We start from the raw sequence: 23,018 nt of genomic DNA, 5'->3' as shown, positions 1-23,018 counted from the left end.
CAGTTGTATCTCCATATGCAACTCCATTATAGATTCAGTGTTTCTACCTAATCCTCACATAGCAAAAACACGGAGAAATCCATTAGTATCTGTATGTCTATGTCTAGCTTACTTTTTTCCCCCCGTAGGATCTCTCTCGGTAAACTGGCAATACAAATGGCCATTGAGTAGCATAAAGAACTCAAACTGGAGATTATGGTTTTATTTAGTGTCTTTGTATTGACTCTCTTCTTAGAGACAGCCCATGTTTTCAGCTACTTTATATATAACTGAAACAGTGTCTGGTACAAGATAGATAGCAAAAAATGTGAAAGGAGAGCATGTACATGATAATAGTTCCTCTGTATACACACTCAATTCCCAGCAATTTGAGGAGCATTTTTTCTTGATTTAAAACTGGTACCATTACGTCTAGCAACTGTGAGAAATACTGCTCATCCTTAATACACAGAACTGTTTGTTTGGGGTTTATTTCATTGCTTCTCTCCTTCTGCAAGGTCAACCTTGGCTTATAGCCCATGTCTTTTTACTTGCACTTTAGCTTTTCTATTATTACAGCTTCCCAGGAGAAACTAACATCAAGCTAATTCCAGCCTTTCCCCACTATTTTCTTGACTAATAACTCCATTCCTTCATCCCTCACATGCTCTCCTTGCTATCTTTGATACCCCTGTAATACTCTCATCTCCCAGCAGGACCTCACTGAGTTTTTTCAAGGAAAAATATATGTGTTGTTCACCCCCCCTACCTCCATTCTCTAATAGCACTTCTTACAGGGTTCCATCCTGTTCCAAACACCTCAGCTCCCTAAAGATCATGAATTACACTGAAATCTTAACTTCTTAGTTGCCTTCCACATCCTGAAATTCACGGATTTTAAGCATTATTTAGCAATCATTAATACAACAAAAATAAAGTGAAAAGAAAGTCTTCGGTGGAAGCAAAAAGTCTGAACTCACCCATAATAGTTGCCCCTTTCCCTGCTTCGTGTTTCTCTTATCACATATTTCCATTGGGCTCGTGCTGTTCTGTTTTCAATGTCTGTCTTTGCTCTCTTGGGAGTCAAAGCAACAAGAGTTAAATATCTCATTGCCATCCTTTTATGTCCTTCAAACTGTGATCACTCCATGGCAATGTCACCCTTCTGTTTTGTCACAGGGCTCCTGATCCCTATGTACACATTTCTGATAAAATAAGTATTTTCTTTGACAGAATCACTACGAATATATTTTGTGTTATTGCTCTGCTTCCTGGAGTTAACTTGGGGGCTGCAGTTTTTAATTGGAGATGTAACTTTAACATGGCGGCGATGCTGTGAGGAATGTTCTCAGTGATGGCTACAGAGTCACACAGCGCGCTATTCCCGCCACACGAGGCAGCCATTACAGCCGTTATCCCCTGAGGGAGCGCCGTGACTACAACTCACAGAAGGCCCCGCGAGGCGCAGCCATGGCGGCACGGACTGCATGTCCCGGCATCCCAAAGCCCGGAAACGTAACGCTCAGCTCTCACGAGAGCGACGTGTCCGGAAGCTCCACGTCGGAGGGTGCGGGCTGCCGGGCCTGGGACAGCTCAGCCTCGGGGAGCTGCGGGGTAACGCTGCGCCATGGTGAGTGAGGGAGTGAATGGGGGACACGGAGTGTGGGATGGAGCGAGTTGTTGTGGGAGAGCGATCGTGGGGCACACAGCGCAGCGGCCTGTGGGCAGAGCAGCACCAGGGCCGCGGTACCGGCCTGGGCTGGGTAGCAGAGAGCGGTTGTAGTGATTGGCACGACTCAGAAAACAGCTTTGTTGGTGGTTAAAGTGGGAGATCAGAGCCTCCCCCCAGTTCTTATGACGGCGTGTTTTGTGCTGAGGTGTTATTTCTCTTCGTGGTTTTAATGGTAATTCTGCCGAACGCAAAACGTGTGTGAGGTGACAGCTGACTTTTCCACCTCTTTGGTCTTTCTCAAGTGAGACAGGAAGAAGATTCATTTTTCCTGCGAAAGGCCCTGTGCTTTCGTTTGGTAGGTCAGGGGCACCAGGGAAGTGTCTATGGAGCTGTACAGGGCATCTCTGTCTGTGCTGGAGTGTGGAAATTCACTGTATGAATATACTGCGTGTTCACAAAGGTAGATGGAACAGATGCACTGGGAGGGATGAGATGTTCCCACAGATCTCTGGCCCCCAGACAAAAACAAAGGCAAATGGACAGAAAAGAGCAGTTTTCTGTTTGCTTGTAAAACAAGATTAACTCTTGTTTACTTAAGGGGCAGACTTTGGCTTTCCTTCCTCCATCATGTATTTATACCCATTTTATGCTGGAATAACACAGTGTTCTCCATTGTTTTCACCTCCAGCCTCTCCGTCTTGATATCAAGCGGAAGCTGACAGCCCGCTCTGACCGGGTGAAAAGTGTGGACCTGCACCCCACAGAGCCATGGATGTTAGCAAGTCTCTACAATGGCAGCGTCTGCGTTTGGAACCATGAAACACAGGTGGTAACTTTGGCTTCCCTTTGCTATGATTTTTCAAAACCAGTGTATAAATTCTCACTTTCAACAACTGACATACAAGAAAAATCTAAAAATGTTGCTACTAATTGACTGTGCTCACCCTGACATGTATACAGGAGTCACTGTAATAATAGGCAGGTATTTTCTTAAGCGTAGCTCTGATGATGCTTCATTTTCTACACGTTTAGTTTCAAGAATACAAGAAAAATCTCCTTTGTACTTGCAGTCAATAACTATAAAGGGTGTAGGAGGTGCCAGACCTCTGCTTCTCTGTTAAGTAGGGCTGAAATTGGGCAGCAGATTTAGAAATGATTTGGATGTGTGAGTGGTGTCTGGAGGGAATGAATGGAAAACAAGAAGGTGAGCACGCATCTTCTTGCATACAGATGCTGCTTTAAAAGATTGTACATGCTGTGTTGTAATGTCCCTTGAAGACTACATATGACTATCCACTGAACACAGTTAAGGAAGACTAATTTCAAAACTCTTTTTCTCCATTGCTATAAACTTACCATTTTTATTTTCAGACTTTGGTGAAGACTTTTGAAGTGTGTGATCTGCCAGTGAGAGCTGCCAAATTTGTGGCAAGGAAGAACTGGGTTGTTACAGGAGCTGTAAGCTGTCCATCTTCTTGTGATTTCTATATGCAGTAGTAGTTTCTCTTAATTTGTTTCCATGCCTTTCTTTTATACATCACATAAAAATGATTCAATATTAACATGCGAGACAGAAAGAAATACTTCTCCAGTAATTTTTTTCCTTTTATCTTAGAGAGTTAAACTTTTCATTTCAGAGGAAGGCAATCTAATTTGTGGCTAAATCTTATATCTAACACAATGTAGGTCTACATTCAACTTCTGCTGTCAACTGAAGTGCATTTAGCCTCTCTGTCAGCACAAGAGTTCAAAAAGCTGCATGGGGAACTGGATTAGGAACTGATGGAAATGAATATGTATTCTTATCAACTTAATTTCACCTGGATCAGTTCCTCAGTCTGATCATTGTGCAGCTCTATCTGAAATAAAGATACATATAAAGATACCTTTTCTTTTGTTCGCGTCCTTCCCAGCTGAGAAAGTTGACATCAATTTTCCATTTGTTTTAGTGCAAGCACCTTGCTTTTTATTTTCATATTAGGCATTAATAACTTCCAAAGCACTCTGCTTTAAATAAAAAGATGGTTTAAAATACATCTTTTTAAAATGTTTTTTTAGCTGAAGTTTATTTTATAAATGCCTTGGTATAATAATGGGGAATTTACAGACTTCTGAGCCAAATAATGATTTGTCTTATTTAGGTAGAAAGTAAATTTTCTTGAACACATCATTGTAAGAGATTCTTCAATATCGGAATGTTCTGTCTAGCTACTCTATGCTATATTGCAGTGTATGTATGGGAAGTACTGTTGTAGTTTTTTATTCTAATCTCTTTCACAGGATGACATGCAAATTAGAGTTTTTAATTACAACACCCTGGAAAGAGTGCACATGTTTGAAGCACATTCAGATTACATTCGTTGTATTGCTGTCCATCCCACGCAGCCTTTCATACTGACAAGCAGCGGTAAGAATTTTGTGATACGTTTTGATGTGTTTTTCATCCACCATTTCCAGGGTTCTGTCTTGATAGAAATTGCATGTTTTTTCAGGTTTCTGCTAAACAGAAATCCTTGAGCAAGTATCTGGTGTATCTGTTGTTATTTATCTGCCAGTTGTGTTCATATTTTTTAATTGAATATCAGTACTACTTAGAATTGAAAATATTATAGCTTATTTTACATAGCTTATGTAGCTTATGCTCCTGCTAGAGAAGACCTCTAAAGGATCTTGTTGCTTAATAACTGCTCAATGAAAAGTTCACAAAGGTGATAATTAGTTGGAGTTTGCCTCACTGAAGCTCCTTTTTTTTTTAAAAATACTTAAGTATTTCAGCTAACAATCTGAATTGAAGCAGCAGGTAACTCTCACCTGGTTTTCCCAGCATACTACAGAGTTCTGTTATTTGAGCTGATCTATGCTATGTAGGAATGGAAAATTACTGTGTCCCAACAAATCTTGCCCAAGAAGTATACGCATCATTTTCTCTGTCCTTTTTACTCCTGGAAATCTTGCTAACACAGCCTGAGCGCTGCTAGAATATAGTGAACATTTTGTGTTGGAGGCATCGTAGTTATTTCTGTTGAAGATAATACACTTGAAATAAAGATATCAGGAAGCCACCCTGGTTGGTTCTGCTTCCTATTCCTTATTGATCATTACAGTAAGTGCCGAACAAGAAAGCACAGGTTTAATTCTTTAAAATCTGTCCATCATCTTAAGATTAATAATTTAATATCTTAATTAAATTAAGATATTTAATTTAAGAAATTAATTAAATTAATAAAATGTTGTTGTTTTTTTTTTCCTCAGATGACATGCTTATTAAACTGTGGGACTGGGATAAGAAATGGTCTTGTTCTCAAGTGTTTGAAGGACATACCCATTACGTCATGCAGATCGTCATAAACCCAAAAGATAATAATCAGTTTGCCAGTGCCTCTTTGGATAGGACAATCAAGGTAGAGAATTGTGGTTTTGTTTATTTTTCAGTTATGAAGTAATTATCAGCAATGAGCTTCATTTGCTGTGAAACTGTTACTGAGAATCTGAGACTGTAGGTTTACAACCATCTGGAGAGTAATAGTTCCTCAAGTTCCCTATAAATTACCATTGTGCTGTCTGCAAAATGACAGCTTTGATTTCATCAGTCTTTAGATGTTGAGATGAGATTTGTATAAATACTGCTGTGATGATCATGGAAAAAAATATCAGTGTACCTACAGTTGAATTCTGAACAAGCATTAGAATACAACCTCTGCTTGGCAGGGTTGGCCTAGATAAGAGAAGATCAAAATCTATGCAGGGCTTTTTTGATGTATTGTTATTTTATCCCCTGGAAAGGTGTGGCAGCTTGGCTCCTCTTCACCCAACTTTACTCTGGAAGGCCATGAGAAAGGGGTGAACTGCATTGACTACTACAGTGGAGGAGACAAGCCGTATCTCATCTCAGGGGCAGATGACCGGCTGGTTAAGATCTGGGACTACCAGGTATGTATTCAGCTTTCTGCAGTCTGTTGTATAGACAGCAAAACCACAAAACTGTAAAAAGGAAAAAGACTTGAACACACCAACACACTTCCGTCCTTTGAAAGATGAAAGTGGGAACATTATTTCATGATACAGTGCTCAGATGTTGATAACTTTTTGGAGAGCATGCTGCGAATTGTACAGTGAACTTAGAGGCTACTTAAATTTAATGTCAAGGTGTTGCTAATAGTGTTAACTTTGTTTTTTTCTTGTCTGTGTACTTTCTGGATACATTATACAGGCAAACATTGTTCATGCATGTATGCATGCTTCTGTGTACTTGACAGTTCACAGGTCATCAAATGAGTTGCATTATTGCCTCATTCGAGTGCTATACAGGAAAGAAACAGATAGAATCCAGAGACAATTGCTGGAACCTAGAGCTCATAAATTCTTCCTGTGTACAAATGTATTAATGGTCAGGACAAGATGAAGTTTGTTAGATAGGAATTTCTGGTTGTTAAAGAGTAGTGTCCACGATTAAATCCAAGATCAGAAATTAAAGCTAATAGTATTAATTAAAATATGCACTACAGCGAAGATTGTTATGTAACTGAGCTTGAAGTTTTAGTATCACATAAAGCTGTATATATTAATTACAGTCTACTCCTAGTTGCTTCAAGCAGAGTAGACTCTTATACAGCTGTGGGTAAACATTCTTGATGAAGACATTAGGTGTTTCTTCACCTATAATTGAATTCAGCTATGTTTTGCTCTGATATTTTTTTTTAGCAGCCCCAGCTGTCTGTCTGTCTTTAGTCTGTTGCATTACTGAGCTCTGAGAAAGCCTATTTTGTGAGCAGAAAACAGAAAATAAATAAATAGTTTTCCATTGGGGTGGAGGAATTAAGTCAGTACATTCATTGTTACGTTGTATGTGTTTAATGCTGCTGCTTCAACATCTGAGAGATAGATGTGACTGGAAGAAATCTAGAACAAATGTGCTTTCAGATAGATTTCTGGATTTTACTTATTAAGGAATGAAAGTTAAAGTGTTGCAAGTTGTTTATAATCTCTACCTGTCCTTTCATCTCTTCTTGCAGAATAAAACATGTGTACAGACACTGGAAGGACATGCTCAAAACGTGTCTTGTGTCAGCTTCCATCCTGAACTGCCTATCATAATCACAGGCTCAGAAGATGGTAATTGTCTGTTTTCTGCTACATAAAGGATAGGGGAGGAACTCATGGGAGAACAGTTAGTTGTGGTGTGGCTACACGTCTCATACTGTCATGCTGGGGAAAGTGATAAGGCACATATTCCGTTCTTCTCTAGGAACTGTGCGCATTTGGCACTCGAGCACCTACCGCCTGGAGAGTACACTCAACTATGGGATGGAGAGAGTGTGGTGTGTGGCCAGTTTGAGAGGATCCAATAACGTGGCTTTGGGCTATGATGAAGGCAGCATCATTGTTAAGGTATAGTTATTTGAAATGAGAGAAGGTGATTCATTGCTGTCCTGTGTAAAGAGCAACTAATTATCTGATAGTAATATATAAAATACTGATCATTTAGAATTTGAATTGTCATTTTTAGACAAAGCCGGGATATTTCACTGGATGCGTGGAGCTGAAAAGAAAATCAAAACTGTGTTTTCTCTGTCTGCTAAGTTCTTATGCTATGCTTCCTAGCTTGGCCGTGAAGAACCAGCCATGTCCATGGATGCAAATGGAAAAATTATCTGGGCCAAACATTCAGAAGTCCAGCAGGCCAACTTGAAAGCTATGGGAGATGCTGAAATTAAAGATGGAGAAAGATTGCCACTGGCTGTGAAGGATATGGGGAGCTGTGAAATATATCCTCAAACAATTCAGCACAACCCTAATGGACGGTAATTGATTGTAGAAAAAAAATCAGTTTCGTTTTGTTTGGTTGGTTTTCTTTATACTGGAGAATGTATTGCATGTGTCCTGGTAGTGAGAGCCTGTGGCTAACAGGTGTCTCACAGCTAAGCAGGGGAAAATCATAGTAGAAGGGCTTCAGCCATCTGCATAATAGCTCACATTTTAAACTGACAAGTTGCACATTGTAAACAGGGAAAGAATCATGCAAACAAAATGTAAAATGTAGTAGTAGCAAACCAAGTTCTTCTATTACATCTCAGGTGTTTGGTTTTTTTTTAATTAGATGAGCTAATTTGGAAGAAAAGGTAAAGGGATACACAGTAGAAATGAAGCAGAGCGGAGAGCAGAAGCAAGAAGGGATAGCAAGTAGCTAGGAAAGCGAAGCAGAAACAATCCATTATGTGATGGGTTCTGGAATACACAAAGTTGTTCTATTTAATTCTGTTTATGTTTGTGGTAATTATACCATGACACAGGCTTGTGATGATCTTCATATGATTTGTGTGTTTGTTCTAGTGCACTGAACGTGGATGTCTGACAGACTGCATCTTTCTCTTGCTCTAGGTTTGTTGTAGTGTGTGGTGATGGCGAATATATCATTTACACAGCTATGGCTTTGAGGAACAAGAGTTTTGGTTCTGCACAGGAGTTCGTGTGGGCACATGATTCGTCAGAGTAAGTGTTGCAGATTTTCCTTTGTATTAACTAACTTTGCTGCTACATTTCAGTCTGTACAAACATGGAGTTGGGCTGAAGACAAAAAACAAGAAAAAAGGTTTGAATAATGAACTTAGAGAAGGTGATGTTTTAAGGTTTTCTATTTGCTGTGCTCTGCTGATTTTTGAAGACAAATGCAAGGATTTTCTTGTAGCAGTTTGTTATTTTAGTAGTTTGCTACTTTAACAGGCAAGTAATATTTCTATAATGCAATCTCCAGGTACGCAATCAGAGAGAGCAACAGCGTTGTGAAGATATTTAAAAACTTCAAGGAGAAGAAATCGTTCAAACCTGATTTTGGAGCGGAAGGTGAGTATTTACTTTTAGCATACACATATTGATGCATGTGCACAGTCTGCACGATGCAGAATTCTTCAACTTTCATTTTCTTACAGGCATCTACGGTGGCTTCCTGTTGGGAGTGAGATCTGTAAATGGTTTGGCATTCTATGATTGGGAAAACACGGAACTGATCCGCAGAATTGAAATTCAGCCCAAACATGTAAGTTTTGAAAGGAATCTGAAGATATGAATCTATGTGCATCTGCGTTTACTCTAGACTGTAGATGCTAGACTGTTGAATATTTTTTCTATAACGAAACCAAGCTGCCAATCATAAAATAACAATATCTTAAGTTTACTTCTGCCTGGTAGTGAAAAGGAAGAAAATCTTATGCATGCATTGGCTTCTTGGCTCCTAAGGCTGCTATGAGAGTTTGTACAAATTAAACTAAAACATACTTTCTCTCTTAACCTGAGCTCTCTAAACCACTGCCATTATTGATTCTGATGACACAGATTTTCTGGTCTGACTCGGGTGAGCTTGTCTGCATTGCTACAGAAGAGTCATTCTTCATCCTGAAATATCTATCAGAAAAAGTTGCATCTGCCCAGGAAACGCATGAAGGAGTCACTGAAGATGGAATTGAAGATGCATTTGAGGTACCTGTATTTAAAAACGGATGTGACAAGGATCAGAGGTCACTGAAGCGAGTCTTGCCAGAGAATAGCAAAATTAGTCCTTAACATAACACAACTAAATTGTATTTTCCAGCCATCTTGCATTTGGGTAGCATGTTCACAGAAACTGGATGCTTTCTGCACTTTTTGTATGTTGAAATCTGACAGAAGTTTGAGACCACGTGAAAAACAGCAGAAATCTCATGAGGAAACTTCTAATTATCTTATTTAACACATTTGGTACTTCCTTCCTGGATTTGTAACTTAGTTAATTATTGAGAGAGATTTGTAACATCTTTTTGTAGAACTGGAGGCATAGTTTGCACAACTTCTGGTTTGTACCTGGAACTTCTTTTGCAACTCACCCTTGTGCCTGTTGCATTTAATTTGAAAACACAGTAGTCTCACTGCTATCTAAAAGTAGCTTTTTGGTTAAATTTAATTTGCAGGTTCTTGGTGAGATTCAGGAGATTGTGAAAACAGGTTTGTGGGTTGGCGACTGCTTTATTTACACAAGCTCTGTGAACAGACTCAACTACTACGTTGGAGGAGAAATTGTCACGATTGCCCATTTAGACAGGTACGTTGCTGCATTAGATTGTAAGGAAGTCTTGACTGTTTTTTCAGTTAGGACAAAGTAAATCTCCCGCTTGCCCTGATGAATTACTTTTGGATTATAATGCTCATGTTCTGAGGCAATTAATGTAATCTTGCATAGAATAAATAACGTTACATGGGTACAGAGTAAAAGTTGATGCAAATATTCCTGCTATCATTGGATTTTTTTATGTAGCACCTCACAGTCGACATATCCAAGCTGAATAGTCTTTGTCTTGTTTTAGGACGATGTATCTTTTGGGGTATATTCCTAAGGACAACCGACTTTATTTGGGTGATAAAGAGCTAAACATTGTTAGCTACTCTTTGCTGGTCTCAGTGCTTGAATATCAAACTGCTGTGATGAGAAGAGACTTCGGTATGGCTGACAAAGTTCTCCCCACGATTCCAAAAGAACAGAGAACCAGAGTTGCGCATTTTCTTGAAAAACAGGCAAGAGAAACCTTTCTTAAACATCCAAAAAGTCACCAGCTGATTATTTCTAATTGAATTTGCTAAGTAAAAAAAAAAAAACAAAAAAACTAAGCAACTAAAAAAGCCACTAACTTAATGTATATATAGATTCATGTTAATCATCTGTATTTATTTGGAATGCTGTAATCTTTTCTTTAGAGGGTTTTGTTAAAACATCTGGGATGCTGTTTGGTGTGACCGATCAGAGCTTTACTTTTGATTATTCATTTATTTCAGGGCTTCAAACAGCAAGCTCTTGCAGTATCGACAGATCCAGAGCATCGTTTTGAACTTGCTCTTCAGCTGGGAGAACTAAAAATTGCTTATCAGCTTGCAGTAGAAGCAGAGGTAAACATACAACTTCTGGTGATTCATGATAATTCTGAGTATAAATCGTAGAGGCCTCATAAGACGAGGCAGTGTGACAGTGCAGCACAGCTCTGTGAACACTGTAAATATGCCTCCAACTTCCTTACTGAAGTTTCTCTGCCTGTCGTTCAAAGGAATCTTTGCTGTGGGATGAGAACAGAAGCATGTTGTCTGCTCAGAAAGATATAGGAACTCCTCCTGGAGAGTAATACATTCCAACCAGGAACAAAGCCTTAATCTTCAGTGTTGAACAGAGAGGAGAACTGGCAGAACTGAAGCCTCTGGGCCTTTATTCCAGCCTTGAAAAACTTGCATCATTTCTGATGTTCTAGGAAGACTGGCAGGCAGTGATTTGGCCCATAGCTATTATTCAGAGAATTGGTCTCACTGTTCATTTTGCAAAATAATGGAGCAGTAGGGAGTAAGTTAATGTGTTGTCATTAAACAGGGAGAGGGGAAAGTAGGCAGGTGTTGCTGGGTAATGACAGTGTGACAGTGGTATGCACAGAACAAACTGCAATCGTTATCGTATCTTAATGGGAAGACAAGCATGCTGATGGGATACGGTAACTTAGCAGGTGAACTTAGAATTCATATTGAATGCTTTAAAAATCTTTAATGGTATTCAAAAATATAGCTTTGGTTTTTTTTCTTTTTCCTCCCTCTCCTTGTGCTTTTAGTCAGAACAGAAATGGAAGCAACTTGCTGAACTTGCCATTAGTAAATGCCAGTTTGGCCTAGCCCAGGAATGCCTGCACCATGCACAAGACTATGGAGGGCTGCTGCTACTGGCTACAGCCTCAGGAAACGCCAACATGGTGAATAAATTAGCTGAAGGAGCAGAGAAAGATGGCAAGAACAACGTCGCATTTATGAGTTACTTCCTGCAGGGAAAGTAAGTAGTGAGAAATTCAGATGGTTCTCATTGGGCTTTCTAAACACAAAGAATGTCACATTTCCAAACAGTGAACTGCAGGTAACTTAATTTCAAGAAGAAAGACAGTAGTAGCATGTACCCTTTCAGAAAAAACTGCTTTATGATGCCTACTCTTTAAAACGGGCACTTTTAATTTACTGACATCATAGACTAAACAGCTATAATGCTAAAGTCTGGCTTGAAAAATTACTGATAAAAATTCTATTTTAAAATCTGTCAGGCTTGACTCATGTTTGGAACTCCTGATTAAAACTGGACGTCTCCCAGAAGCTGCATTTCTTGCACGGACCTATTTGCCAAGCCAAGTTTCAAGGTAACATCAATGTATATGCAGATCCTAGTAGTATTGTCAAAACTACCTGCATACAATGAATCTGATTTTTATCTCCAGGGTTGTTAAACTGTGGCGGGAGAGTCTCTCTAAAGTGAACCAGAAAGCTGCTGAATCCCTCGCTGATCCTACAGAATATGAGAATCTTTTCCCTGGGTTAAAGGAAGCTTTTGTTGCTGAAGAATACGTTAAACAAAGTCTTGCTGACCTGCGGGCAGCCAGGGAATACCCCCTTGTCACTGTGAGTAGGAAGTGGGAGTTCCAAGTTGTGCAAGTTGAGCTGTAAGCAAGTCGATGAAGTGACATAAACAGTCAATCAACATGTCTGCACTTTTTACTTTTTAGCCAAATGAAGAAAGAAACTTACTTGAAGAAGCAAAAGGCTTTGAGCCATCAGGAGTAATGGCATCTCAGGTCAGTGTTACCACTAAATGATGAAGCCTAAGAAGTGCTTCTGATGTGCAGTAACATCTACCCTACAGAACTTAAAACCACAGTGACTGAACTGTTTGCTCTTACTGGCCTGACTACAAGCACTGCAGTTGAGATCCACATTCTTTTGCCTCAGACTTTTTGACTAAAAAGGCAGATTAAGAAAAGTCATTAGCAGTTACAGAATTATTCATTTTGTGTGGCTGCATACGTTTTTGTTTTGTTACAACTTCACTCAAGTACGTGTCTGTAATCAGCCACTGAATTCATCCTGAAGAAAAGTTGCCTATCAAACCCTTTACTGCCCCAACTGCTTCTAGCACTCTGAAAGCTCCGTAGCTGGAAACTGTGATCTCTTACATACCTCAGCAAATTAAAATGCTTTATATTTATTGCTATTGTGCACAGCTAAGCAGTAAGACTGCTTCAAAAGTTAGAGCGTAGCAGCCCCGTTCAGGTATCAGAAATATAATACTTTAATTAAGTAGCTCAGACTGATGGTTTTACCACCCAAGTATAAGTTGTCTACAACATGTTAATTTACAATTATCTTGCATTAGAAGTTATAAACAAGGCCTGTCACTTTCTGCAGTTGCACTTTAGTTCTTTAAATTAATTGACACAGACTCAAACTTGTTTTTCTTTCTTTCTAAATTAAGTAAGGGGGGAAAAAAACAACATGGTAGGATCTGCTGGAGACTAAAAAAACTTAACAGCTGTGAAGATGTGATTGTGGAATTACTGAGGGAAATTTTAGAAGACAGCCATCAAGGCTTGGGAGATGTTCAAAGGGGCTGTTGTTTACTTGCTTTTGTTAAAATTAAGCAATCTTTTTTCATTAGAAGAAGACAGAAGAAGCGGTTCCATCTGCTAAACCAGAAGTGATGAATACAGCACTGCAGAATTCTGATCTGCTTCCACCACGAGATCAAAAGGTACTGGAATAGATCTTAGGAAGGGGTGTCATGGCTAAAGACTGAACTAATAATTTGAGTGAAGTATACCACATAATTTCACTTGTTATCTTGATATGAACCACATTCCTGAGACTTATTATATTGTGTGGAGCTCTTCCTGTAGTTTGCAGAAACTGTGCACAGAAATGAAAGTCTACAAAGTCTATAGGAACTGTTCTACAAGGAGACAAATGGAGTCATAACCCTGAACACAGTAACAAGTTGCAGTACTGCAAGCTGCTTTCTTCTTCAAGAACACATTTCTTTCTGTAGCTTGTTGTAGTTCTTCTGCACTGCTTCACTACCTTAAGGTTGCTGAATGTTTCAGTACCTCATTTAGCACTATACAGACTACATCACAACAGCTCCCTAACATGTATCCCTCCTATCTGGTTTTCTTCCTAGACACTTCTGGATCTGGAAGATGACCTTGATAACTTAGACCTGGAGGATATTGATACCACAGATATCAATCTGGATGAAGAGATCTTAGATGACTGAACGGAGTTCAAGGTGACCAACTCAACTACTACTTACTCCAAACAAACGAATGAAGTTCTGTGGACTACGTGCTCCACATTAACTTGATTTTTATACAGAAGATGGACCATGTAGATGTAGGGAGAGGAGCAAACCCAGCAACTGTAAAAAATTTGAGTATGTTGAAATTTAAGATATAGGCTGGTTCTGAAGCATTATGGAAGCATTTTCATTTAATGTGCAGTTCAATAAATCCTTTTAAACATTCCATTCCTGCTCTCTCCTGTATTCTGAGAAGGCAAGTGTTTACTCAACATACATCACTATGAAGTAGAAGAGAATGTGACTGGAGGGAGTTCATGTACAATACTTGTAAAACTAATCTGTTACTATAGCAAGTCCTAGTACGTTTTTGTATGTATTTTTCCAGCACACACAGTTACCCAAGATATTTATCCTAGAATCCTGTACAAAGAAAATTTACAAACTGCTCAAAATAATGATAAATTGTTGTTTATTTCATGAACCTGTAGAAGTAGCCATTGCTTCCTGGTATGCCTGGAGGGCCAATTGTATATAACCTTCTTTCTGTGATTCAGTTTTCACAAAGACCTAGAAGCAAAGGGGGGGAGGGTGGAGATTAATGTATGGTTAAGAGCAGTTGGACTTCATCATTCCAAGGGTCCGTCAGCCAGCTCTACCCAATCATGCTGTTTTATATAGTTCAAAAACATATGCAGCAGTTCTAGTTGAATACAGGAAGCTACTGCCTAGGCTTCTGCTGTTCAAAAGCCTTATCTTCTGTAGGCAAGTGTGCTTAAAATAGAAAGGCATACCTTGATCAGATCGATTCCATGAAGTTTCCCTTCTTTAGCTTCTTTTGCTGACTGACATTCCGGATGAAGCATGTGATACAGTGTGATTAAACTTGTAGCATCATCCAGCCTAAACAAATAAAGGTTCAGTTGTAGCTATTACTTTTTCTAAATAATTTGAGCATGCTTGCACACCGCAGGCTTTCATATGCTTTCACCTCCTATACACAGTCATTAGAATAGAGCTAAAGAGGCAGCCCATAATTCACTGTAATAGCACCTTGTTTCTGAGAAGGAAGACCAGAAGCGCATGCAGCAAATAACAGACAGAAACCAATTCATACTGCAGTTTAAGCCTGATCTACTACTGTTCAGCAGCTATAAAGCTGAAAGCTATAAAATACAAGGATTGTCCACTAAAAAAGTGTTCAGTGGAACAGCCAAACAAGAAGCCTTCTAACACTAACTGCAGTGGCTGGCACATTTGATGGAAGTAGTACTAGGAATCTTGCAATGCTTAGTCTATGAAGAAATTAAACTTGAATAAGGGTTTTACCTCCGTAAGTCTAAATACAGACCCAAAGTGGGTGGGTGACAGGTAGATAAGGATGCTTTAATGTCTGATAATTTAAGTCCAGATATTTGAATTGCCCATTTACCATTTTGATTACAAAAACTTCCCTCTGTTTTCTTCATATCCTCAGGTTTGAAAATAGGATCTGAGCAGCTATTAGAAGTTTCTAAATTCAATAGTAAGAAATGAATATCATCACTGCAATTTTGAGTTCTATCAGTTTTTTATCCTAGCCCTAATGATATTTTGGACAATTAAGTATTATCTGCTTCACTGAGCTCTGAATGAGCTTAACAGTTCTTGTGGGAAACCATCCATTCAGAATCTATGTGTGTCTTTTACTTCTCACTGTCTATTGTAGCAGTTGCAGTCAAGCACAGCTACATCATAATTGCTTCAAAATCCAGACCAAGCCTTAAAAGCCACAACAGCCCAGTTGTTACCAGCTGTTAGGTTTTAAGATCAGCAGTGCCCAGAGTCAGAAGTTTGCTGACAATTAATTAGAAGGGAAATAAAGTTAAAAATTCAGCAACTGTAAAAGGTGAATTTCTGCAGACACCTGCTTTGGTACCCTACCACTTTGATTCTAACGTAGTTGGTAGTTCCATTCAGAATCTACATTGCTAAAAATTACACCTAGTCTAAAATATCACACAAATGGAAACTTCCAGGCATTTTCTATTTGTCTAGAGAAACAGAATAAATAACTGATGAACCCCACTTACAAGTCTCTGTTGATCATATCTATTAGTAAGCCATCCGTTTTCTTTCTGTTCACTAGGTACCACACCATGCCTCCGAAGTGCCTTGTTGAACGGAGCAGATCATATTTTCCATGTTTCTCAATGTCCTCGTACGTTCGATGATGAACCTAGACACAGGATTCAGTTTCAATAGCATAGGCAGAGCTTCGTGACAGTTCCTCCTCTCTACCTTTCACATCGATTTTTTTACACCATTTTTAGGCCTCCATAAACTGTTGCAGTAAGCCACAAACTCAACTGTGCTACTTGAAAGCTTTACACCTGTTCTAATTTGGGGCAACACTGGGAAAATCCAGTTCTTAGAATTCATACATTGATGTGTGTTAAGAGAAAACTAAACGCTACCCACATACTGGAAAATTTGGGAGAGATCGATATATTCATCAGTACTTAAGGTTAATGAATTGAAATGCTTCAGCTGGAAGTGTATTTTTGTACCTGCTTTTTGTCACAAACACCAGCTTATTTTGTGCATGGTGCTCTCAGGTGCATCAGTTACTACCTGGCCTTTACAAATCCTAGCATAGTAGTCAAGACAACGCAAGCAGCGCAACTCCAGCTGTGGCCAGTTACAGTTATGAGCAGCAATTCCAGTTTGATACCAGAGACTATTTTCTGTATCTGTATTCTTTCTATATGGTTGGAAAATGTTTAGTATTTATTTTTCTGGAAAAAATATAGGAAGCTTATCACAAAGATCAAACATAATCCATGGAAGTGGAGGGGAAGAGCACACCTGAGCAACTCTGATCTGCAGACAATATTTATGCCTATAAAATAAACCCTGAAAGTTCTTATCTAATATTTCTTCAGTTAAAAAGTGACCTTACTCTGATATAGTCAGCTGAATCCGGCTCGAACTGAGCAATGCACATGTTAAGGACATCCTCATGACGGTCTTGCTGAAACACAGTCTGAAACAGTGCAAAATCAGGCACAGGTCATATATCGCACAATTGAAACTATCCAAAATTTAACTGGCAGTGAAAACAATCCTCTTCTGGGCATCACAGCACATATAACCATTGTGCACATATTTATGGTATGACAGAATATTTACATTACCCAGTATGTATCTGGTTGCAACTCGGAATTTTATTTTAAGCAATTGAAGCAAGTTATGCTGGTAACAATCATTCAAGAAGGTTAAAACCTACAAACCAAGTGTCTTACTCATGGCTGCTGCTCCATCCAAACAGCACAGCCAAGAAAATAGAAAACACCTGATTTCAGCCCCAGGCTGATCTTACCCCGAGGTTTTCGTCCTTAAATAATGCTGGGGGAATAACTTTGCGCCCTTCCTTTGGGAAGAATATCTGTATCATTCGGTCTCGCTCTTCCCACGTTGCCTTACGTAACACACCGTTTGGCTCTCTAACTACGATGAAACGTTCCTGAAAAGGTCAAAAGTGAGCATTATCTCCCACAGCATCCTCTACATAAACAGAATCACCGTAAAAGAGATTCTTGTTTGACTAAGTGCTCCAATACCAAAACCACGCTAACATTACAGTGTCTTTTTTACTGTTAGCATGCACAGAATTATTCCGCCCTTTATAGATTATGCACTTACACCTTGATCTGACAGTAGAATGCAACGCTGTATGCACTTATACTAAAAAGCTTATACAAAATGGAATGAATAAGACAACTAAGCCCAGAGAAAGGAGTTAGTGTGTGTTCCTGCTGGCCTCACTTTACACATTCAACCCACACTAAATTAACAGCACGTATGTTTTCTATTATTAAGCACTGGAATGCAATTTATCATCAATAGGCAGAAGTCAACAACTTGTAACGCCTCTATTTCTACACTAAAGATCCAACTCAGCTCCTCGACCTTCTGCAGACTGTGCTGTTGTACTAAAACCTACCTCATGTTTAGGAATTAAGAACGAACAGCTGCTAGAACTAATGAGCGGATGGTTACTCACACGATGCGGGGTGGCGTAAGTTAAATCTGTGAACACATATTTCGCAGTTTCAGTCCCCTCGAGGACTTTGTCGTCTGCCAACACATCATCGATGGGCTCGCGTTCATCCAACACCGGCGGCATCCTCAGCTTTTCCTTAGCCTCCTCAATGGCTTTTCTGGTGGCCTTAAGGTAAAAGTCGAATTCATTTCATAATCATTGGTCAGAAAAGCGGGGCCGCCCCACAGCGCAGCGCAGCGCACTCACCTCCTGCAGCTGAGCCTCCGTCAGCAGCCGGTACTTGGGCGGCTTCAGCTCCTGCCGAACCGGACGGAAAATCTTCTGCAGGTTCAGCCCCGTCATTTTGTACAGCAAATCCTGAACCGCTTCATCCGTAAAAGCGGGCTTCGCGTCCCGCTTTTCTGAGGGAGGATTTTACACGCAATGAACGGACACCCCGCGGGGTGAAGGGACGGCACCTCACATGAAGGCACCTCCCGCCTCCTCCCGCCCCGTTCTCACGTACCGCCCCGTTCTCACGTACCTCCCGCGTTCCCCGCGTCCTGCCCGATCCCCCTCTGCACTCTCCATCCCCACAGCGCCCGCACCACGCGCGATCCCCGCACGGGGAGCAGAGCGGCGCCCTTCGCTGTGAGCGCCGCCATCTTGCGTACACCACACCCCGCTGCGTCGCTACCGGGGCACGTCGGGAAATGAAGTGAGCGGGCTGTTGGAGGCGGTGTCTGTAGTCTTCAGTTGTGGGGAACTTCAGCGTCTTGGTACGGGGGAAATAAATAGCGCACTACAAGAAAGATATTGAGGTGTTAGAGTGTGTCCTGGAGGCAGCGGAGCTGTGAGGGGTCTGGAGCACAAAGTGAGATGGGGAGCAGCTGAGGGAGCTGGGATGGTCACAGAATCACAGAATGAGCCGGCAGTGAAGAGGACTTCAAGGATCATGTAGTTCCAACCCCCTGCCTGGCAGCGCCACAAACATACACCTTTACTAGATCAGGTTGCCCAGGGCCCCGTCCAACCTGGCCTTGAACACCTCCAAGGCAGCGGGGCATCCACAACCTCCCTGGGCAGCCTGTTCCAGAGCCCAACCACTCTCCTAGTGAAGAACTTCCCCCTAACATCCAACCTAAATCTTCCCTCTTTTAACTTAAACCATTTCCCCGTGTCCTGCTATTATCAGCCCTTTCCAAGAGTTTACCCCCTCCTGGGAGTAAGTTCCCTTCAGGTACTGAAAGGCTGCAATGAGGTCACCCCGCAACCTTCTCTTCTCCAGGCTGAACAAACCCAACTCCCTCAGCCTGTCCTCATAGGGGAGGTGCTCCAGCCCCCTCATCATCTTCCTGTCCCTCCTCTGGACCCTTTCCAAAATCTCCATGTCTTTCTTGTACTGAGGGCTCCACACCTGGACACGGTACAACAGACGGGGCCTCACAAGAGCAGTCGGTGTGAAGAAGAGGCTCAGGAGAGCCCTCATTGCTCTGCAACTCTGAGAGGAGGCGGTGCTGAGGTGGGTTCAGCCTCTGCTCCCAGGTTAACAGTGTTGGGATGAAAGGGAGCAGCCTTGAGTTGTACCCGGTTAGGTCAGGTTGGATATTAAGAAACATTTCTTCTCAGAATGAGCAGCGAGGCGCTGCACAGCTGCACAGGGAGGTGGGGCAGTCAGAGCTGCTCAGAGCTGTGGAGATGTGGCACTGAGGGACGTGGGCATGGTGAGGTGGGGGTGGATGTGGGATCTGAGGGGTCTTTTCCAACCTTAATGATAATGTGATTTCATTAACACATAGCTGAGAACATTTCAATAGCTGTTACTTACTTAATTATTGACTCATACGCTGTTAGGGGTGTGTGAGTCAAAGAAAATGTATTACTAGCAGGCAAGTCTCAAGAAGGGCTCTGAATGATGCAGACTGTAAAATGCTCAAAGCCACGAGGTGATCCAGTCTGCTTGACAACTCCTGTCAGACTGGGACGTATTTTGTCTCTTGGAGGCGATATCTGAAAACACAGGTGATATGCTTCAGTTCTGTAGATTTCTAATTGTTTTAAAGTTTTGAAGCTGCTGTGCCGAATCAGAGTCTAAATTGTGTTACATTTGAAAGTGGAAATTAAAGTCTTAGGGAAAATGAAGACTGTATGGCATGTGTTGGCTTGAGTCAGAATAAGGCTAAGCATCTATTTAAGTATATATTTGTTTCTAACAATAGATCTTCGTTGTGCTGGGCAGCATTATTTTACCCAGCTTTTTTCAACACTGAAACACATGTACTGAGTTGAGTTTTGTGTTGAAGCTTTATCCTTCAATATTCTGACCTTTGCATTATCAGAGAGGTCATAGGAAGGCTTATTTATTTATACTGGTACAATCAAGTTGAAATCACTGAGAATTAGAGCGCAAATGAATCCCTAATATTATTTTAATATGATTTTAAGCTTAATTTATTTAAATAATGCCAAGAAAATTAAAAACAATGTTGAGGAAATTGAGAAGATGTTGTTTTTCAGCTCTTGCTTGGAAGATCTCTGGAGTGAGAGCTATACCCTATAAGGGAATTGGGAAGTTATTTGGCGACTTGCCTAAAAGCCACTTCAGACCTGTTCATGAATTTGGATGGCAAGCCAACGTCCATTTTAATTCACAGAAGTGCTTAGAAAAACAACAGAATTTATTAGACTATATCCAGGAGAGGTTAAATTCACATTCGTTCTGTACTGGAGTAGTAACAGCTGCTGTGAGGATTAGCCTTTCGGCTGGCGGGATGAAAGGAAATCTTAACTAACAGAGCTGGAGATAGAAGTAGAGCAGGTTAATGTGTTTTATAAAAGCATATGAATTTATGTTGGATAGGCTGGTTATATCTTATTGTTTATTGCCGTACACAAGTAACAGCTTTAAGTGGGAAGGTTTCTATTGGTATACTGACAGATACAAAACCAGCTTGAAAAACCAGTGGTGTAATTATTGATAATGAAATAAAGAATCTTCCTTAGCTTTAGTTACTATTTTGAATGCATCCCAGGACAATTGCTGTTGGAAAATTACAACCATGTGATGAGGGGTGGATGTCCCCTGTGGAACACACTGGTGGTCTGTCTGGATTCTATTGGAGAAGTTTCAATACAAAATCACCTCCACAGTTGGCATTAATTTCCTTTTTGTTGGTAGTTTCAGGAGAGCAAAAGGATCAGATGGCTGCCGACCACGTTGGTTAAGATCTCAGGGAGAAGGAAGCTAATGGGGAGCCTTGGAGCTTGCATTGTTGCTTTTCCATTTAATAAATAAAATAAGGGACTGTGGGCTGCCGGCTTTGCTGAATAGTAATTATGTCAAAATTGTGGTAGCACGTTGTTAGGAAGGAAGAATTCTCTGTTGGAAAAACACAAAAAGACAGAATGTGAGGTTTGGGAACTGTGCATCCCATTGCTGTAAGAAGAAACAGGCTGAGCCCAGTCAGCGTGTCTGCACGTCCACAGCTGATGACATGACCTTTGTATAATTAATGCTTGGTTCTCTTGTTCCTGATAAGGAAGAATCTGGCAATGCTGTGGAACATTTTTCTGAGGGACACAATGGACCAGGTTGGAATCTGTTTTCACTAAATCTACATGGATTAAACTGAAGGGAAGTTATTTTTTCATAGAGAAGGCAGAGATTGTGAAAGTAACAGAAATGACACAAACCTTATTCTGTTGTCAGATAAGTAGTTAAATGATCAACATGTTATGTGTGGTTTGTTTTGGTTCCCCATCCCTAGATGGAGTGGTTTAGTTATTTGCTGCAATCATTGGGGTGGTTGTAGTAACACTGTCTGCTTTCAGGCGTGTTATCTGCAAGTTTCTTTTCTTCAGGAGACAAAGTAATGTTTTCTCTGGCATTGTCCTTTCAGCTCTATAGCCATGGGCTGGTATTGCCATCCAAAGCCATTGGTAGCTGTCCCCCTCCAGCTTCCACCAGAATCCCTTTATTTTGATGGCTGTGATGACAATGGGGATGATGCGTGAGCCTTGGCGAATACATCAGAGTGGCCATTTTCCATCCTAATGACCACACAGATCTTTGTAGTTGCTTTATTTTCAGATTTCATTTTGATCCGTGGCAGCAGGCTCAGAAGATGCTGCACTGTGCCCCAGGCCAACCTTAGCTCTGAGCGTAGAGCAGTTGTGCTGGACAAAGCCATTTAGCAAAGCACAGCTGAGATACACCCAGAAGTTATGTATATAACTGAGGTCAGCTATCGCCATTTTCATCCTGTATCAACAGCTGGCTTCTGTTACATATGCAAAAACCCACAGTGAGAGGGAATGGGGGAAAACTTATGAGTGCAGAAGTCTGACAAGTGCTTTTCTTCATTTGTCTAATTTTCTTCATTCCTGTGGCTTGAAGAGAAAAATATCCTAGATTTTGTTCATGACTAATTGTCATTTTAGTTTCAAATTTGAAGGAAAAATTACAAAACTAAGGAGTATTTTTGACTATGTGTGGTCTTTATTTCCATTGTAGGTATGTATGAATTTTCAGTGCCTGCTTGCTATATTTTTGTAGGCCACATGGGGGCAAGATTGAGATTTGAAATGTTAAGAATGAAAGTGCTGGAGTAATTACAGGGGGGTAACGTAAATGACCTCGATTTGCCTCTGTCTCACATAAAGCTGCTAAAATCTCTCTTTAATAATGATAAATTGCATATATACAAATACTGCCTCCAGCAGTTGAGATTACATACATTATTTATGGTGGGGATATAAATCCCACTTGGGTTTATATTGTTTTCTTTGCTGCACCGCAATGGCTTTAGCCAAAGCCCATTAAAGCCATTGGGAGTCCTTCTCTGACTTCACTGAGCTCAGAATTAAGCCTATATTTTTCAATAAGTTTCATTCTTCTGTTCTGCTCCTGTAATGCTTATCTTCCAAACACAAATTGTTAGGCAGGAAAAGCAGTAAATATTTGATATTATTCAGGGTCAGGTATGATGTGAATATTTACTGTTTTCCCCCTTCTTAATCAATATTTAACTTCTTTCTCATTCCATTTCTGTTTGAAGTCCCATCCCTTTGAGTCCAAGTGCCCATCAGGGTGTTGTGAACTAAACCTGTGCTCTGACACAGGCTGCTTCAGTCCTGGTTATCCTGCTTGTAAACTGCTCTAATACCTCTTCAGTGCTAACAGTATTTTTTTTCTTCCATTCTTTTCTAATAATAACTGATTTTATTAACAGCCA

At 40.5% G+C, this 23,018-nt stretch overlaps 2 protein-coding genes across 4 annotated transcripts; one reads left to right on the top strand and one right to left on the bottom strand.

Moving 5' to 3' along the window:
* The first annotated feature begins 1,476 nt into the window (after positions 1 to 1,476).
* Positions 1,477 to 16,664, top strand: COPB2 (COPI coat complex subunit beta 2). Of its 3 annotated transcripts, XM_015871218.1 has the most exons (23): positions 1,477 to 1,609; positions 2,340 to 2,477; positions 3,023 to 3,109; positions 3,932 to 4,058; positions 4,904 to 5,052; positions 5,435 to 5,581; positions 6,664 to 6,763; positions 6,897 to 7,039; positions 7,253 to 7,452; positions 8,030 to 8,140; positions 8,403 to 8,491; positions 8,578 to 8,684; positions 8,981 to 9,124; positions 9,592 to 9,722; positions 9,985 to 10,192; positions 10,451 to 10,561; positions 11,263 to 11,477; positions 11,740 to 11,832; positions 11,911 to 12,091; positions 12,196 to 12,264; positions 13,125 to 13,217; positions 13,644 to 13,751; positions 15,889 to 16,664. In XM_015871218.1, the coding sequence occupies exons 1-22, from the start codon at positions 1,607 to 1,609 to the stop codon at positions 13,737 to 13,739; spliced, it is 2,742 nt and encodes a 913-aa protein (XP_015726704.1). In that variant the 5' UTR covers positions 1,477 to 1,606; the 3' UTR covers positions 13,740 to 13,751; positions 15,889 to 16,664. The 3 variants fall into 3 exon arrangements, with proteins under 3 accessions (XP_015726704.1, XP_015726705.1, XP_015726703.1); XM_015871219.1 differs by lacking the exon at positions 15,889 to 16,664 and having other exon boundaries at positions 13,128 to 13,217; positions 13,644 to 13,988; XM_015871217.1 differs by lacking the exon at positions 15,889 to 16,664 and having other exon boundaries at positions 13,644 to 13,988.
* Positions 14,216 to 18,480, bottom strand: MRPS22 (mitochondrial ribosomal protein S22). The gene is made up of 8 exons (XM_015871220.1): positions 18,329 to 18,480; positions 18,052 to 18,206; positions 17,806 to 17,970; positions 17,122 to 17,265; positions 16,702 to 16,785; positions 15,833 to 15,978; positions 14,555 to 14,663; positions 14,216 to 14,330 (listed from the first exon to the last, which is right to left on the bottom strand). Exons 1-8 carry the CDS (start codon positions 18,447 to 18,449, stop codon positions 14,238 to 14,240), a joined length of 1,017 nt encoding a protein of 338 aa, XP_015726706.1. The 5' UTR covers positions 18,450 to 18,480; the 3' UTR covers positions 14,216 to 14,237.
* Positions 18,481 to 23,018: the final 4,538 nt, after the last annotated feature.

This window comes from Coturnix japonica, chromosome 9 (assembly GCF_001577835.2).
Source record: "Coturnix japonica isolate 7356 chromosome 9, Coturnix japonica 2.1, whole genome shotgun sequence".
Taxonomy (NCBI): Eukaryota; Metazoa; Chordata; class Aves; order Galliformes; family Phasianidae; genus Coturnix; species Coturnix japonica.
Note: the sequence above shows the minus strand (reverse complement) of the source record. Positions and strands in the feature narration are given on the sequence as shown.

Excerpts from the sequence above, each read along its gene's own strand:
- COPB2 (XM_015871218.1), top strand. Across the intron at positions 6,764-6,896 it reads AATCACAGGCTCAGAAGATG|GAACTGTGCGCATTTGGCAC; the intron begins GTAATTGTCTGT and ends GTTCTTCTCTAG. Across the intron at positions 9,723-9,984 it reads ACGATTGCCCATTTAGACAG|GACGATGTATCTTTTGGGGT; the intron begins GTACGTTGCTGC and ends GTCTTGTTTTAG.
- MRPS22 (XM_015871220.1), bottom strand. The coding sequence starts at position 18,449 with ATGGCGGCGCTCACAGCGAAGGGCGCCGCTCTGCTCCCCGTGCGGGGA. Across the intron at positions 14,664-15,832 it reads GATATGATCAACAGAGACTT|GCTGGATGATGCTACAAGTT; the intron begins GTAAGTGGGGTT and ends TTATTTGTTTAG. Across the intron at positions 14,331-14,554 it reads ATGGAATCGATCTGATCAAG|GTCTTTGTGAAAACTGAATC; the intron begins GTATGCCTTTCT and ends CTTTGCTTCTAG.